Source organism: Silene latifolia, chromosome 6 (assembly GCF_048544455.1).
Source record: "Silene latifolia isolate original U9 population chromosome 6, ASM4854445v1, whole genome shotgun sequence".
Classification (NCBI taxonomy): Eukaryota; Viridiplantae; Streptophyta; class Magnoliopsida; order Caryophyllales; family Caryophyllaceae; genus Silene; species Silene latifolia.
The window spans coordinates 4099384-4117762 of NC_133531.1; the positions used below are offsets into that span (position 1 = coordinate 4099384).

The window sequence follows — 18379 nt, forward strand, 5'->3', positions numbered from 1 at the left end:
AAAAATCAAAACACGGGATAGAATTATGCCCGAGCTCCGACTAGGTTCATTTAAATGACTTTTCCACCCCATTACGAGTTACAACGGTTGATCTCATTGAAAAATCAAAATACGTGATAAAATTATGTCCGAGCTCCGATTAGGTTCATTTAAATGACTTTACCGTTTTATTACGAGTTACTACGGTTGTAAACGAGAATTTGTGATCAAATTGGCTTTACCGTCCCACTCTGGAACATATTTATTTCCAGAATTTGAATTGGAATGAAATCCGTTCTGATCACATGAATCATGGGAGATTGGGGGATTTTTCAACATGAAACTGCCCTTAAATACCCCATTTCAAGAACCCTAATCTCAGGTTCACACCTCAGTGACCTCACTATCTGCCGCAGCATCAATTTTTTATCCAAAGGTTCAATTTTCCCCTCTTTTCTTCTATGCCTGATTGTATGTTTGTTCATCAGAATTTCGAATTTTATCATTGTTATTCAATTATTTATGTTTGTTGGCTTGCTTTGATCAAAGTTATTTGTGGGTTAATCCTGTTTTGTATTAATTTTAACTGTAATCTTAGAAAAATTGGGTTTGAATCATAGTTAATTGTATTTTCATGAGGATGAATTTATGGAGAAGTTGAATTGGGTAATTTGATTAATGCATTTTACGACTCCGTCCGTCCCAATCAATTGTTTATTTTGAGAAATAGAATTGGGTTTATTGATTGTACTCATAAAGGTACTCCAGTTGCATGGATGAAATGATGAATGATGCGGAATTGATTGACACAATTTAATAATCCGCCCGTCCCAATCATTTGTTTATTTTTTATTTTTATTTTTCGTTATTGGTATTTAATCAAAGTTAAATAAACGACTGAGGCGGAGGGAGTAGTACATTTCTGTTGGGTTGTTAAAGATTACCATGATAAGAATTGAAACTTGAAGTAGACTAAAGTTCGATGTTTTCATTTGTTGGATTGATTGATAAATAGAGTGGAAACAAGGGCACATTAATTACATGATCATAGAGTGGTAACAAGAGCACATTAATTACATGATCATAGAAATTAGTGGGTTTTAGTGATTCCATGAATATATGATATGCTGGTTGATGTTAGGCGATCCCGATCTATTTTGGGACTAAGTCTGGGTTGCTGTTGATTATTAGGCATGTCATTTCTTTTCAGGATTTTTTTTATGGACTTGATGATTGAACTAGTTTTGTTTTGTGCTGATTGAATATAAAATAATACAGGACATGGTAGGGGACAAAATTAGCTGCTTAGGAGAGTTCTGTATAAAATGCTTGGTTGAAAAACTGATGTTATATAACTTACTCTTGGAGTTGATACTTGATACTTAAAACAGCTCCCAATGTTTCGTATAGGAGCGGTTTGGCCTGAAGTGCCTAATTTGTACAGTTTTATGATTCTCCATGGTAAATTAGTTCCGATATATCGTAAACCTGTGCAGACCATTTGCAATCACTGGTTTAGGCATTTAGCACATATTTTACTTCTTCATATCACTCTGTAACTGTGATGCCCTAGGATATAAGTATCAATGTGAAACACCTTTACTTATAATAGTAAGACCACGCATAAAATAGTGTACTCTTTACGTTGCTTGTTGTTGTAGACTGGAATGATGTCTGGTTGAGGATACTGTGCTTGGCATACGTCCATCAATTTCTGTTGGTTTATATTTTAGAAAAAAATCTTGTACTTACATCAGTGATTCAATTATTTTGCAGGAGCTTCTCAATCTTCTTGGGATGCCTATTCCAACAGCTGTAGGTGAGGCTGAAACCAATTCTTCCTCTGCCGAACAGGGAAGGTTAGTGTATGCTTGCCTTGCAGCTGTTATCGATTTGTTCCTTTGCTGGGATAAGTGTGTGGTAAATCACTTTAACCCTAAATCTGAATTAAACTTCTTTGGCCTGTTTAGCCCCTCAACCTCTGTCTATGATGATACATTTTTTTTTTGCTCTGCACGCCTTCATTTTTGCTCTTTACATAACTTACAGCCTATTGCTCCGAGGAGTCTAATAGGCACACTGAGGCGCCTGCCTCGCTCTGATGTACAAGGCGTGCTTTATTGCTCTGAGGTGTATGACATAGTTTAGATGACTAAAAAAAAATCATTCCAAACCCTTTCATATCTGCCATTATGGCGCCTTCGAAGTGTTGTTAGAAAGCTTCTCCTTCCACAGTTTGTGCTATATCTCTTTGTAAATCCGTCTTCTCTTTTGTTTTGCTCTTTTCTTCTCTACTCCATCTCTCTTCCTTAGATTTTATGATAAAGATTTATCATCACCATCTCATTTTTGTGGTAGTTATATCTTTACTTTACTTTTTTAGTAGGTTATTAATTGGTATGTGGTGAGATTTTAGGTGGAATGGGTTTATCTCCCACTATATAAATACGAAGCTTTCTCTCACGATACCAATTACTCTCTAAACTCAAGATAGTTTCTACCGTTAGATTCCTGCTTTTCAATTAATCCTAACTAATGATGCAGGTTACATGCAATTGGTTCTGGATCCATACTTCCATTGGACTCTGATTTTGTCAAGCAAATTATCTCAGAGACCACAAACTCCACATTGCGGTTTACGTGATGATCCAGGATGCAAAACTTCTCATAGCAGGAGTCTGTTCTGCATATTGTCAAGTACTAGCGTGAACTATAGAAAACAGCCCCCTAGGTTCAAATGTGAGGCACTTGTCCCTGTATATCTCTTTACTATCGATGCAGTTAAATACATGCCATTAAGTTAGACGTTATGAGCATTTCCTATTTCCTATAGTTACTTAGCTCTTCATTCATTTGTTTCATCTGATTGTTTTTAATTGGTATTGATTCCTTAAGATAATGTCATAGTTTGATTTTTTTGTTTTTGTTTTGAATTTTCCTGTTTCCATAACTGCTACTTCTTTTATTGTACGCTTAACTGCAATGTCAATACGTACTGGTTATAGTTTTGGTAACATGTTGAAGAAAAAAATTCTTTCAACTAGTCTAAGCTGGCACTGGTATGCTTAAGTTGCAAAACAAATGTTTTTTTTTCTCTTCGCACTTACTTTTTCCGTATCTTTCAACCGTGTTCTAGCTTTTATCCATTTGTTCATTGGTTTTCCACCTCACATTTCCAGTTCCTTACCGTGATTCGTGTTAACCAACCCCAAATTATCACGAGACAAAGCTTTGCTGTTTAATTATTGTTGTATCCACTATGGCAGATTTGCAGTTAAGTAAACGGTTCACTTATATTCTATTTTTGATTTGATTTGGAATATGATTCAATAAAAAAAATTGCTCAATAAATTTTCTTCGCACCTTATATTATGAAGTAACAATTCTCGACGCACTTTTGACGCAATTTTCATTATGTGTTTTTTGGAAAACAACGTTATGTTAAGAACATGGGGAGAGGTTTCATTCGACCGGAGCCTTGGAGGCATTAGTGTTGATTTTTTTTCCCAAATAATGCTCAATAATTGATAAATTACCAACATAGGGTTTAATTGAAAGCTATTATCTAAAATGGATCCATGTAGGATCGGAAAGTTGTCTCATTTAGCGACTTTATGTAAAAGTATAAGAAATGGTGCTCTAGTAGCTGTCATCCCATTCAACGACTTTGCTGTGGTACCACTTTCTTATATTTTTTATTGGTTTACTTTTAAGGCATTCCGGATCCTTATATCTATTTCGGTTTTCAAAATCGTTTTAATCTTTTCCCCCGATTTAAATTTTAAGTTTTTCTAAAAAAAATCCGGAATTCGATTTTAAAACCTGTAAGTTTACCTTACTTTGCATTACATTTTTGCTCTCCCTTTTGTTTTTCATTTTCCCTTTTCTATTCGCATTTTGAGGTGTGCGTTCACTCATAGACGGTTCGAAAGGATGATTCATGTCAGCCGACCCCAAATCATTTTGGGATTAAGGCTCTGATGTTGTTGTTGTTGTAAAGTCGCCGAATTTTCTCAAAATTCATTCCTTTTGTATTCTATTTATTTACAACATCATTAAAGTCGCTGAATCATTCTCGTTGAGCGATTCAACAACTTTGAACAGAAACTGGAGAACAATCGAGCTTATGAGGACCCTTTTTTGACACGTATTTTCAAATGAATCTCATTTTTTTTAGTTTCTTTGTTTTGGAGCATTATTTTGAAAAAGAAGTCGCATTGTTTATCACTAGAGTACTGCACTATCAAAAATAATTTGGATGATAATTCATGTTATATGACAATAACACCATTTTACCAACATTTATTATTCTGTGCCTTGAAGGCTCCAACAGTTTGTTGGGTAAGGGGAGATTGACTATTTTCGCACGACCCATAATGCACAATGCGTTGATAATGTGTAGAACGACTACTACTTCATAATAGAAGGAAGAGTAGTAAGTTTAGTGAGTCATGTGCATTCCTGATTTGTAATGTCCCTAATGTTGGTGCTGCACAGAACTGTATAAATTGACTGCATAACTGCCTTCTCTCATAAAACGATTGATTAAGTAAGATAAATTACTAGTGTCTTGTTTGATCAACAGAAACGGGAGGAAAAGGATATAGGAAGGCTGAAAACTGGTGTCTGAGAGTGTGCAAGAAGATAGAAAATGGCAGTTCCTCTAGCAATGAGGTCGCTGCATTGTATATGTGATCACGTTAGATGATGCGTTGGTTTTGGTTGGTGAATAACCTTGTTTATGTGTCATTGCATCTATCGTAGTATATGTTGTTTTTTAGCTGTACACCGTTTTAGAAAGGACCGAAAGGTATCACACGGGAAATTGATATGTGCAAATTTAACTAGCTTCTGCTTCTTTTTCTGCCTGGCCTGTAGTCTCTTATTTAATATATATAGTGGTGCATATATAGTCATTATCATTCCTTATTCAAAACAATATTAATATTTTGCACTGTGTCATGTATATCTTTGAGATCATTTGTATCTATGGCTATCGCATTTGATAATCGTAAGCGTTGACCTTTTTTTTTTTTTTTTTTTTTTTTGCAGTTTCTGATGGTTTCAAGCCTTTGTCTATCCTGAAGAGAGCCAAATTTGGAAATGTTGGTAGATTTTAAGTGTATTATCTTCGCTGGGACCCATTTTGTGTAACACAACGGGTTTTTCCAATGCCGGCCACCATTAAAAGCCTATGAATTCCGAGCAAAATTTATTGGACGGCCAAAATGAGTTTGAATCAATTCAATGTTCAAAAGTTAATTGTGGTTATTAACTTTATGAAATCAAGTGGAGGTAGTGTAGTGATCAACAGAGGTGATCTTTCAGTATCGTCTGAAGATTCTTTTCTCGAGCAAGAAGTTCCTCTATAGCGTCAAATAGTTCATCTGTATCTAGTTCCTCGAGGAATCCGCCCTTGAGTTTGTCATCACCTTCCTGAAACTCTGCTAAAACTGACGGGCCAGTCAATGCCACCATTGCTGCCACTTCATGCAAGAACCCTGGTGGTGCGTGTCTCTCAGCCATAGTTGTGTGGATGAACCTTAAAATATCTGGCCAGAGCGAGTGACACTAAAATTGGTGGGACTCATGAAGCATTTGGAAGAACAGTTACCTGTGGTGGCGGCGGCGGTGATATGACCGACAAACCTATTGGTGTCAGAATAGCATCCCATTTACGCATGGATCCCTCAACGAGTTTTTTCAGTTGCTCCCTATAGTGAGGGTTCTCGAGTTACCTTCGTAAGAGAGATTCTCCTTCTTTGTATCTGATGCATTCAGCATTGGTATTGGCTTGTGGGTCCATGGGTTCGTCAGCCATAGCCCATAGGAGGTGAGTTCGGAGCATTCCCAGTCAATTGATCAGCATTAAACATACTAGAAAGTAATGATACGTAATTTGCTGTTCATTTCTGATCAAATTTTTTGAAAGTAATTTTCTGTTCTTGTTGCAAGTTTCCAATTAATGATACGTAAATGCTGGTCCAATTTTATTTTTCTTTTTTATAATCTAGTTTCTTTTGAAACATAAATGGTTAGTAAAGGGAAAGATAGAGGACCAGAGGTGAGAATGGCTACACAGAGATAAAGGGAGTGATGAAAATTTATGCACTAACTTTTTACAGCAATCTCCCTTAAAACGACACTATCCGTCTTAACCTTAAGACGGGTCAAGTACATACCACTTGTGTATAGAAGAATGCATAGGGAAAAAACAATATATTTGTCTTATATACATAAGTGATATGATACTTGGCCCGTCTTAAGCTTAAGACGGATAGTGCCATCATAAATGAGAATTTGTGAACTTTATATAAATTGGTTGTTAATTTTGTATTAGCATGGTAAAATATGCATCTTCATATTCTCAGTTCTCACGGCGTATAAAATGAGTCTTCAAGTAAGTTGGTGAATAATATTTTTGCATTGATAGCTTCCTCAGTGCAAAGAGAAAAGTGGTTAAAAACTCCTGGCTTAAAATGATATTTTAGTCTAATGCAAATAATGAACTAATGAATTCTTCAGGTACGCGGAATATATGCCTACGTGGCTGAACGACTACTACAATTTCCTTCTGGACGCTTTGCAATTATTCTAACCACGGCGTGAAGTCCATAATATGGTAAGCTCATTATTGCTTCCTTTTCGGCTTTTAGATTTTTACCGGTTAGGCATGATGTCCATAATATGGTAAGCACGTTATTGCTTCATTTTCGGCTTTTAGATTTTTACCGAAAGCAATGGTTTTAAATTTTTAATTAGAGGTGTAACAGATAATACTCCATTGCATACTGTCTTAGAAACACATTTCGTGCATTGACTGCCTAATCAATTTTTCCGAACATATTTGTTATACTAATATGGTAGTCTAGTAAAGCTTCAGTAAGTAGAGGATTTTAGGAATAGAACTTTGAGATCATATCCGTTATTGTTATAAAAAATAATTAATTTTCTGGTAGATTTGGAAGGTCGTTCCAATTTTTTGTGTCCTTCCAAATCTACCAGAAAATTAGTTATTTTTGATAACATAACGGATATGATCTCAAAGTTCTTTCCTATAATCCTCCGAGGCTTATTGAAGAAGTTTTACTAGACTACCATAAATAGTATAACAAATATGCTTGGAAAAATTGATTAGGCAGTCAATGCACGATATGTGTTTCTAAAAGACAGTATGCAAAATATTACCTGTTACACCTCTAATTAAAAATTTAAAACCATTGTTTCGGTACAAATCTAAAAGCCGAAAAGGAAGTAATAACGTGCTTACCATAATATGGACTTCATGATGGTAATGGTAATGGTAATGAATGGTAATGGTATGAAGGCAGTAACAAAGGATGTGATTTATGTGTTAAGCAAGATTGCAGATCAACAGTTATAAATATTTATGGAAAAAAATTAGGGAAATCACTCATTAATTTCTTCTATTACAGATTTCATGATTGACGTTATCACAAGTCATTATTATTTATTATTTATTGGAATCTACCATATACACCTAGTTATTTAATTAGCCCAAGAGTTTACAGCTAGAATAAAACCTTTTTATATTATATTTTGATAAGAAAAGGACACGATTGGTGAACATGCCCAAAAACTGAATTGCAGGAAGAAGGCCACAAGAATCCGGTAGATTTTGTAGTTATGGGATAGTTAAAGAAGAAAATCAAAGGACAGTTACGCAATCTAAGGATATCTGTTGGGAAAAAGTTGTATTTCTCCTATTTGGTGTAATTGCTATGGAGATTAAAAATAACGAAACAAACCAAAAAAATACTTCCACAATATAAAAGGTTTTGTTGTAGTCGTAGTCCCTTGGGTAATTAAATAACTTGGTGTATATGGTAGATTCCAGTAAATAATACTACTACATAATGACTTGTGATAACGTGAGTGAATTGAATCATGAAATTTGTCATGGAATCCATTTGGATCTTTAGTTGAAATTAACGAGGGATTTCCCCTATTTTTTTTTCATATTTGCAACCATTGATCAGTATTCTTGCTTAACATAGATATCACATCTTTTGATATTGCCTTCATTTCATTGCCTCCTTCTTCTTTTAGCACTCTAGCAACATGGACACAGTTTCGTCAATAAGTATATGTATTGTACTAGTGGAAAGTAACCCTGCTATTTCAGTGAGAGCTCTAGTCTAAGTATCAAGGTCAATACCACCAAATAATGTGTGTGCGTGTGTATCTTCTTGCATACAGTCTCTTAGATGTACTAAAGTGGTTAAAGTACTGATATTATTATTCTATTGTTCCCATTATTGTTATCGTTAAACATAGTTGAGTGTTGATAACTCACGCAGTGTTAATCTAGCAATTGTTCCCATGTATTTTGGTTTCTTACCCCAGAGTTTATTTAGGTTAAACTACAGGTTGGTTATCTTGGTGTTGGTAAAGAGATTAAAGACGATCTTGTGTGGGATTTAAGGCAAAATTATAAATAAGTCAGATTCTTGGGTCTATGGTAGTCAGTGTCCACTTTCCTTTTATTTAAGGCAAAATGTCTATGATATTGATTTATTCGAGTTCTATTCAGTATGAACTAGGAAGCGATCCAGAGTTAGCGGACTTCAATGGAATCCTTGAGATCCTTAACAGATGTTTCTTATGGGTTTGGTTTTGGTGAATTTAAGATTTAATTCCTTTACGTTTTCTATGTATAACCTTTAGAATCCTTTCCAATAATCTTTCTCTATTATCTCCTGTGCTGTTGCTTTTTTATTCTGAATGCAAGATTTGCAACCCAATTCGGACGTTTTCCTTTATTAGTTTTTGATAAGTTTTCACTTTAGATTTGATAGGTTTAAAAAACAGTTCCTTCTCTCCGACTTGTCACTGTGTGTTACCTATTATGAAGTGATAATGGAATATGGAACTAGTTTTTTTTGGCGAAGTAACTACGGACTGTAACTTCCCTCATCTTTATGACCTTCATATGATTACTGCCTCGTTATCGTCCTTTGACTCCTTGATCCTAATATTACCAGTTGTGATTGTTGACACTGGGAAAAAAGGGCTGCACACTCTACTGAAGAAACATCATGACTCTAACTTAGTCCTTACTGCCATCAATTTACCAGATATGCGCAGTTTTGAGTTTATTACAAAACTGGAAAGGGAAACAAGCTTCCTGCTGTTAGTATGTTCTTTTCTCTATTTCTTCCAGTCGTATACTCCCTATTTTCTCTATAAATTTCTTGTTTGACGTTTGAAATCACTAAGACGGCATTGTGGTATATTTTTTTTTTCTTTTTTCCATGTAGTAGTTGTTGAATTATAAATTTGTGAATCAATTTTAGTAACTAACGTGGATATTTTACTTTTACATTGGACAAAATTAATATATTTTCACTACGTTTATTATCAGTTTCCAACTTTGATTTAAAAAATTGATCAGGATGTTTATGAAATAGATTGCATATTTCTTAAACACACGTCAATAACACTAGGAGCTAATGTCTTTCATTTTGTCCGGCAATTTGTGACTATTATTATGAACCTACCATCATGAACGCTCTTATGAGCGGAGTCACGCCTTGTCTCGTAAAACCCCTGAATTCCAATGACATTAAGCATGTGGCAATTTCCCACATTAAAGCAAAGAGGGGTCATGGTTGAATCATGTCGGTTATCGATGACGGGTAATCCAGAAGCAATGACACGACAAGTTATCCTATAATCCATGGAATTCCGGTAAGCGCTATTTCGGGAAAGGTGGGAAAGAGGATTTGTGCAAATTTGACTAGCGAAAGCCAGTCATTACCTGTTCAGAAGAATATTAATATATTTAACTGCAGAAAGTCATTGTCATTACCTGTTCAGAAGAATATTAATATTATTGTACTATGTCATGTATGGTAACTTTGAGACCATTGTATATGTGGCTTTTGCATTTTACAATTGTAAGTTTTGAATTTCTTATGTGCAGTTTTTGATGGTTTCAACTTTCAAGCCTTGTTTATCCTGGAAAGAGCCAAATTTGGAAATGTTGATTGATTTCAAATGTATTATCGACCCATTTTATGTAAGGCAACGGGTTTTTAAGAGAAAAGGCGTTGAACACCGAAGAAAATTTGTTGGGCAGCCAATATGAGTTTGTTGTGGTTATCAGTTTTGTGAGATCAAGTGGAGGTTGTCTATATAAGTGATCAACAGTGGTGATCAGTCAGTATCCTCAGACGATTCTTCTGTTGATCTGCTCTTTAGTTTAAAGAGATTCATATGGATGAATATCTCAACTTTTTGGATTACGATGACTGCCCAACGGATGACGACAACGATGTTGGTGAAAGCATTAATATCAAAGACTAAAGTATTACTAAATGCAAGGTTCTTACTTGAAAGGTCTACATTCTCAACAACAGTCAGTACTTTGTGCTTTTCATCTGGTGTCCAAACAGATGACGAGGACTGCCCGACGGACCAGCCATTAGTTCTTTGCAGTTCGTCTGCCTTTCTTTTCTGATACTTCTTACGCATGAGGGAATCGTTTATATGTATACCACACATCTGAAGGCCACTGAATTCTTGGGCAACTTTTCCTCTCATTGCCTCTAGATTACCCATCATAGGAAACTGACAGGATTTAGCCATGGCTCGCCTTTGCGAAATTTGCCATAGCTTCTTAATGTCACTGTTTGTCAGTGGCTTTAGTAGACACAGCATGGCTTCTCCGATAAGAGCTTTAACAATGGTAGGTTGCTCATAACAATCGATGAAAACGTGGAGCTAGTCTAGAATGCGTTCCCATCAGACATTGACCTTTTCTGAAGCAGAAAATACATTCCTCTTTTCTGATCTGTCTTTTTTTTTTTTTTTTTTTTTTTAATTTCATCCAGGTTAAACAGTGGCCTGTAGCCTGTAGGTACAACAGTACAAGGATATATTGATAACTTCCAAGTTTATGGACGTGCTTCATGTTTTGTTGGGAAAGTTCTTGAGAGAATCTTAGATGACAATTACCGACTACAACCGTTCAAGCATAACATTAAAGTTGGTGAAAAGTTCTGAAGATTTCGTTTAAGGTTTAGAGCCAGTTTTAGGGAAGAGCAAGGTGTCAAGTGAAACCCTTCCTGATATGTGAGACATTGGATTTTGCTCGGTTATATGACATTATATGGTATGGTTTTATTTTTCTTGTTTCAGTGGATTTAGAGAACTTGTACATATTGTCTTCTGGAAGTTCTTCGGTTAAGTCAGTCACGCTTAATTATGTACTACTCCCTCCGTACCGGACCAATGGTAACACTTACCTAATACGGCCGTACCACACCAATGGTAACATTCCTTATTTGGCCCACAACATTACCAAATTATCCTCGTACACATTTGATATTTACATAAAATGCCACTACATACCCCACCTACCAACTCAGAGTTAAACCCACAATTACATACCCCATCTATTTTCTTCCCTCTTTACCCCTTCTTTTACCCTCTTTTTTTAAAACCCCATTTTTTACCGCGTTACCATTTGTATGGTACGGAGGGAGTATTTTTTTTTTCGTGTCTTATTGATTAGAAATCAGGTCGTGCGATAGAAGGCAGTTTATTGTTTTATACACGGACCTAGCATATATCATTATTCGATTCTGAAACCAATCTAGTTTCTTTTCAAACACTGGTTGGGGAGGGAAAGGTAGAGAACCGGAGGTGAGAATGACTACACAGAGATAGAGGGAGTGCCTGAAGTTTATACCAAAAACTTTATATGAATTGGTTGTTCATTTCTGATTTGCATGGTAAAATTGGTATCTTCGTATTCTCACGGCGTAAAAAGTCAGTCTTGAAATAAGTTAGTTACATCAAGTTGCTTGTTCAATGGATATAAATTTTGTGTCTTGATGGCTTCATCTGTGCGAAGAGAAAAGTACTTAGAAAGTTCTGGCTTAAAATGGGTTTTTAGTCTAAATGCATGCAATTAATGAACTAATGAATGAATTCTTCAGGTACGCGGACGGGCGCGGACCACATGCGTACATGGCTGCATGACTACTACAACTTTCCTTCTGTTGCAACCTCAGTAACCAACTAACGACGGCTTGAAGTCAACAATATGGTAAGTACCTTATTACTTCTTTTTCAGCTCTTATATTTGGAGCGTAAGTAATGGTTTGGTGAGACTTGAGAGGTCTAACTGGTAATATTTAGCATAATATTTTAGAAACACATCAAGCGACAAGCGGTCTAGGTACAAGACTAAAGGCACGTAGAGTGCATTGACTGTTGAAACAATTTTTTCAAGCATACCGATCAATTTTATTTTCATTTCAAATATTTGTGCCTCAGAGGTTCAGTTGCACAATGTTCAGCAGTAAGTCAGTCTGGAGTCTTAGGGCGGAGAATTAGGAAATTTGCGCAAGAGAATAAAAGAAAATTACTCTAGTAAAGCTACTCTTATTATGAATTGTAGTGACCTTCATAGGTTAACATAACAATTGTTTATTATGAACATGAATGGTATATTCAAGTTTTTGTAAAACCGTTGCAAATCAGAGTTCGAATTAATTGTTAGAAAAAATATTATTTACGGCCAATAATTAAGATTGAATAACAACGTTTGTTTATTTATTTTTTGGTCGATATGGACAACATGATTTTTTTGTATGACAAACGACTGATTTATGTATTTTTTAATCTTAACCTTCTTTTTCTATATTTAGGAATAGTGCATTCATTGATGTATTTTATAAAAGTAGATTGATAAAGATGATGAAATACAGTTGAGAGGAAAGAGAAGAAAAATGAAGAGTTACTTGAAATGGAGACTTAACTCTTCATTGAGTTCAAGTAAAGCTTAGTACGCCTGGAGTTATTGCCGAACAATTTTTTCATCTCTCTCTCTCTTCTCTGAAATAACGCTCCATTTTACGAAGTAGGCCATGATACATAGTCAAAACCTTGAAACGTTTTTTTTATTCCCTTGTGTATCGTTGCTTATTTCTTATCTGGAATTTTTTTCAACAGTTCACTTATCTAGCACGGGAATATTGAAACATAGAATCCAAGCAGATATTCCCTTGTGTATCGTTGCTTTGTTGTTCTTGTTATTGCCATATTAGCCCTTTTTTGGACTAAATTGGCCTGTTATGGGCTCCTTACTTTTCAGTTTCTGAGTTTCTCATAGCTTAACAATGCATTTTACTCTGCATCTTAGATGTCCACATTGAACAGGCAGTCTCTCAGGTTGCATGACTGTCCTTTGATTTTCTTCCTTAATTATCCCATAACTACAAAATCTACAAGATTCATATGGCCTTCTTCCTTCAATTCAGTTTTCGACTTTTCGGTCATGGGAACCCATCATCGTGTCCTTTTTTGTCAAAATATATTATGAAAAAGTTATTCTGGTCGTAATCCCCTGGGGTAATTAATATCTTGGTGCATATGGTAGATTTCAAGAAATAATATACGGTGTAAAACATCAATAATATATGGAGGGTGTAATAATTACTTCTCTGGCCTCTCATTTGAATTAATTCCGGAAATCTCTCATTTTATCCATTCAAATCATTAATTGGAAGCTAACCAGGGCTTCCCCCTAATTTTTTTCGCATACATATCTATAATCCATTCATCAGCATTGTTGCTCAACATAGATGTCACATCCTTTTTTTCCGCCTTCATTTCACTGCTTTCTTTCTTCTTTCTTTAGGCCTTTAGCAGCATGGAGACAGTTTCGTCAATGGGTATCTGTATACTACTAGTGGAAAGTAACCTTGATAGTTAAGCGACAGCGTCACTCTTGCTCTATGTATCAAGGTCAGTACCACTAAATAATGTGTATGTGTGATAGTTTTAGAAAACAGTTCCTTCCCTCCGACTTGGAACCGTGCTGCCCAGTATAAATCTATAATGAATATGAAGTTAGTTTTTCTTTTTTTGCCAAAGTAACTACAAACTGTATCTTTTCCTTATCTTTGTGACGTTCATATGTATGTACAGTATAAAAAGACGTTCTGCAGCCTTTACTGAAGAAACGGCATGACTTGCACTTTGTCCTGGCTGCCATCAATTTGCCAGATATGTGGAAGAGAAACCCAGCTTCCTGTTGTTGGTATGTTCCTTTCTCTATTTCCTCGGATTCCTCCACTCTCGATACTTCTTATGATTCCCTATAATTTCTTGTTTGACGTTTAAAGTTTCCAAGACAACATTGTGATATACGAAGTACTATATATTTTTTTTTTCATGTAGTAGTAGTTGAATTATAAATTCGTGAAACATTTTTAATAACAAACGTGGATATTTTAGTTTTATATTGGACGACTTTTTTATATTTTTTTAATGTTCAGGTTGATTTTTAATTTCACTCCAATAACATTAGGATTTTATAACTAATATCTTCCATTTTTTCCAGCAATTTGTGACTATTATGATCAACCATTGTGAAAGCGCTTATGGGTGGAGCCATGCTGTGTCTAATAAAGCCATTGACAAACAGAGACATTAAGAAGCCATGGCAAATTCCGCAAAGGCGATTCATGGCTAAATCCTGTCAGTTCCCTATGATGGATAATCTAGAGGCAATGAGAGGAAAAGTTGCCCAAGAATTCAGTGGCCTTCAGATGTGTGATATACAAATAAACGATTCCCTTATGCGTAAGAAGTATCAGAAAAGAAAGGCTGACGAACTGTACAGAACTAATGACTGGTCCGTCGGGCAGTCCTCGTCTTCTGTTTGGATAGCAGATGTAAAGCACAAAGTACTGAATGATACTACTGCTTTCGTTAGCATTGTTTTTCCGTCCCTTGATTCAGAAGCTGCTTATGGCATCGAATAAATCATCCTTGATTCCAATTTGTATTTCCAGTTGCTGTTGCATAATTTACTGTGACTTTGTTCTCAGTGTTCGACTTTGGATATCAATTTTTTTTTTTGAAGGCAAATACAATATCGAGGGTAGGGGGATTCGAAACTGGGACATTGTCCAATATACCTTTTTCGTAACTACTAGGTTAAAACATTTTTGGTAGACTTTCCAAAAACACATCGTATGTTGTAAAACGGTCATATAGGCAAACAATATTCGGAAAAATGAGGAATGAATATGTTTATTGTAGCTTTATACAGTATAATATTTATGTATTTCTTAGGTATGGCTTTGTACTTTTGTAGTGCTAGATTTAGTTGTCGGATTTCTGGTGGTACCTAGTCGAGTAGCTTACATTGTAACTGGTAGAAGTGTAGAACATTGTAAGTTATTCTCTTTCCGCTGTCAAAAAAAAAAAAAGAATATGTTTATTGTATTATACAAATAGTCAAATAATGGTTCTATGCTAAGCTAACCATCTAAGAAGAAGGCGCGAACCGAGCTCGGAAAGAGGTCACAAAATCATCTCTATTGGGAAGATTTTCTTTCATAAAGGGGTGGCCTAAGAGCGCATCACTCCAAGAGTAAATCCCTGGAAATTTCTCCCTAGTTAGCACTTGTAGCCCAACAGATTCTTGCAAAATTGGGATCCAAAAATATATCAATAATGCAACTAAGTCTAGATATCCAATTTTACTTCCACCAAGTAATCCTTTTCCCTCAATCTCCTTTTCAAAGATCTTGAGCAATTCTTCAAGTTCTTCTTTCGCCTTTTTGATATCGTCCCCTCGACTCCATACCAACTTTCGTGTTGCAGGAAAGATCTGAAAAATGACAACTAACCATTTACGAGTTATCCAAAGTTATTTTACAGTCACATTAGCTCTGATGACCAGGGATAAAACTAGGTTCAAATTATATTTAGGGCTGAAACATCAGTCTTAATTTGTTCTTTCTTTTTTCCAGAAAGCTCGCTTAGGCCAAGGCATGGTTAGCATGGGTTTAGGCCTGTCCCGTCAGTGACTCCCTCTGTCAACGAATAACCTCGAATTCTGTTCTACACAAACTTTAAGGAACGTAATATAATCTTAAACCACAAATAACATAAAAATAAAATCCAATAATGAAAAGTTTTTTTCACAAACACCTCTAAAATAAAACTAACAAATTTATTTACATAAGAAATGAATCAAATTAACGAAATATAATCACCTTATCATCAATAAAACTAGCCCAAAACCGAGCTTGAGCTCGCTCATAAGGGTCAGTAGGCAAAAGAGAGTTTTCCTTCCAAGTCTCATCGATATATTCCAAGATCACCAACGACTCGACAACTGGTTTACCATCATGGACAAGGACAGGGATCTTCTTATGGACAGGGTTGTATTCGATCAATAAATCGCTCTTATTCTTCAAATCTTCCTCGATAATTTCAAAATCAACACCTTTGAGTTTCAAAGCTAATTCTACTCTCCAACTAAATGGACTCCTCCACATTCTATGCACTTTCACTTCTCCCATTTTTTTTTCTTTAGATTAATTTTCAAAGTTTTTTAGTGATTTTTTTTTGCTGTTATTTATTTAGATATTAGAATGCTATGATTGATTATATAGTATACAAAAATTTGGGTAGTTCTTTGATCGTGCATGTTTCATTGATTGTATATTTGTATGTATGTATAACTTAGAGAAAGTCAACCATAATCTTGATCTTACGTACAAATTTGGAATCTCGTTAGAAAAAAAAATTATTTGATAAATAAGCGCGAAAGTGGTAAACGACCCCCTTAAGTTTGCACGGATGTGAGATTAATCCCCTTAAGTTTGCTTTGTAGTAAATAACCTCTTAACTTTGCTATAAAGTGAAGTCAAACCCCTTTTATTTTTTCCGGTTCAAAAGATGACTTAGATGTCGTTTGGTTGCCTTGCCTTTGTAAATCATGAGAATTGCAAAATCCCGTGAATTACAAAAAATAAAGAGTGTTTAGTTGCCAATTTTTTGTCAAAATGTAGGCACTACATAATGGGGAATTGAACTACCTACACCCCCTAGGTAGTTGGCAACTCGTTGGAATTCAACTCCAACATCCGCAACCAAACCAATTTTCCGAATTTATGTGAATTTGTCTATAGGAAAATAATTTACATGAATTGAATTTTCAGGTGTTAGTTTAATTCCTGGATCAACTAAACGAGGCCTTATAACATTAAGAGGTTTCGTGACATCAATTACTGACGATTTTACATAATTTACTTGTTACGAAATAGTGCATTCTTAGGTTATAGTTCGGTTTTATTTTATAAACCACTAAAGTTGCTCTTTCTATTACCAACGATTATTAAACGCGTTTGTATACGAATTAACTACTTTGTATAATTTGGACTTAATGTTAAATAACGGATGTTATTCTCTTTCATAAAGTATGTGTCAACCCCAAACAATGTGATTGATTATTAAATACAATGTTCAAACAAACAAATAAACATGAAAGCATGTATAACCCTTGACTTATCTTACACGCAACAGAATCAGAATACACAAATTGTTACTCACACTCCTGTTCTACATAAGTGTCCCATTATTCATTTCCGTCTATTCACAATAATGTCCCATTGTCTATTTTTGGCAAACTTTTATACTTATTTTAATCACTTCAACCCCACAATAATACCCCACCTCAACCCAAAACAATACTTATTTTAATCACTTCACTCACAATAATACCACACAATAACTTCTCTCTCTCCAATTACCTCACCCGACCACAATACTTTATATTATTTAACTATTTTCCTTAATTCTCGTACCATGTCCACAATGGGACTATTATCCAGAATAGAAGCGAGTATATAAGATCCATCGTATGCTCAGTATAATACTCCCTCCGATCCAGACAGATGTAAACGTAAGCAAAAAGTGGTTATTTAATAAAATATGGAAATGTGAGGGGTAAAGTAGGAAATTTTGATTGGGGCCACATGGGTTTAGGTGGATTAAATAAGTAGGTGGTGAGTGAGTGTGTGGATGGTAAAGTTGTAAATAGGTAGTGGATGTAAGGGTAAGTTTGTCATTTTCAATTCCAAATATGGTATGTTTATCTGGTTCATCCGTTTTAGGAAAGTGTTTACATCTGTCTGGATCGGAAGGAGTACTAGTCTGTTTTAAGGCGCACGCGTAAAGTAGACTCGATAATAGGCCAAGAAATCCTCCCTTTTGGGCAGATTTTCTTTTATAATGGGCTGACCCAAAAGCCCATCAGTCCAAGCATAAATCCTTGGAAATTTTTCCCTAGTAAACCCACCTTTCGCGTTGTTGGAAAGATCTGAAATAAAATACCTAAAGTTATGAGTCAGCGATAATCCCAGTTGATAAAAAAATGGTGTTAAATCGAGTTATTTCTCGATCATATTATGCACAACTTTGCATTTTGTTCTACACAATTTAAGGAACATAACTACATAAGTAACCACCAATAATATAATTTTGTAAATGTCAATTAGTTTAGTTGCTAAAGTTATAAGAGGTGGTACTCAACTATTCATGACCTCAAGTCCTCAACTATTCATGA

At 35.3% G+C, this 18379-nt stretch overlaps 1 protein-coding gene and 1 long non-coding RNA gene across 8 annotated transcripts; one reads left to right on the forward strand and one right to left on the reverse strand.

The window, feature by feature from the left end:
• The first annotated feature begins 98 nt into the window (after positions 1-98).
• On the forward strand, positions 99-15059 carry LOC141586043 (uncharacterized). Of its 7 annotated transcripts, none has more exons than XR_012519460.1 (12): positions 99-415; positions 1756-1899; positions 2524-2718; positions 5032-5863; positions 6505-6601; positions 8985-9136; positions 9926-10690; positions 10836-11116; positions 11946-12055; positions 13652-13758; positions 13942-14053; positions 14357-15059. It is a non-coding gene; the product is annotated as an uncharacterized LOC141586043 (long non-coding RNA). The 7 variants fall into 7 exon arrangements; XR_012519458.1 differs by having other exon boundaries at positions 5032-5812; XR_012519463.1 differs by having other exon boundaries at positions 5032-5812; positions 9078-9136.
• A 230-nt stretch (positions 15060-15289) lies between these two features.
• On the reverse strand, positions 15290-16331 carry LOC141587074 (putative glutathione S-transferase). Its single transcript, XM_074408491.1, has 2 exons — positions 16023-16331; positions 15290-15634 (listed from the first exon to the last, which is right to left on the reverse strand). Exons 1-2 carry the CDS (start codon positions 16329-16331, stop codon positions 15290-15292), a joined length of 654 nt encoding a protein of 217 aa, XP_074264592.1.
• Positions 16332-18379: the final 2048 nt, after the last annotated feature.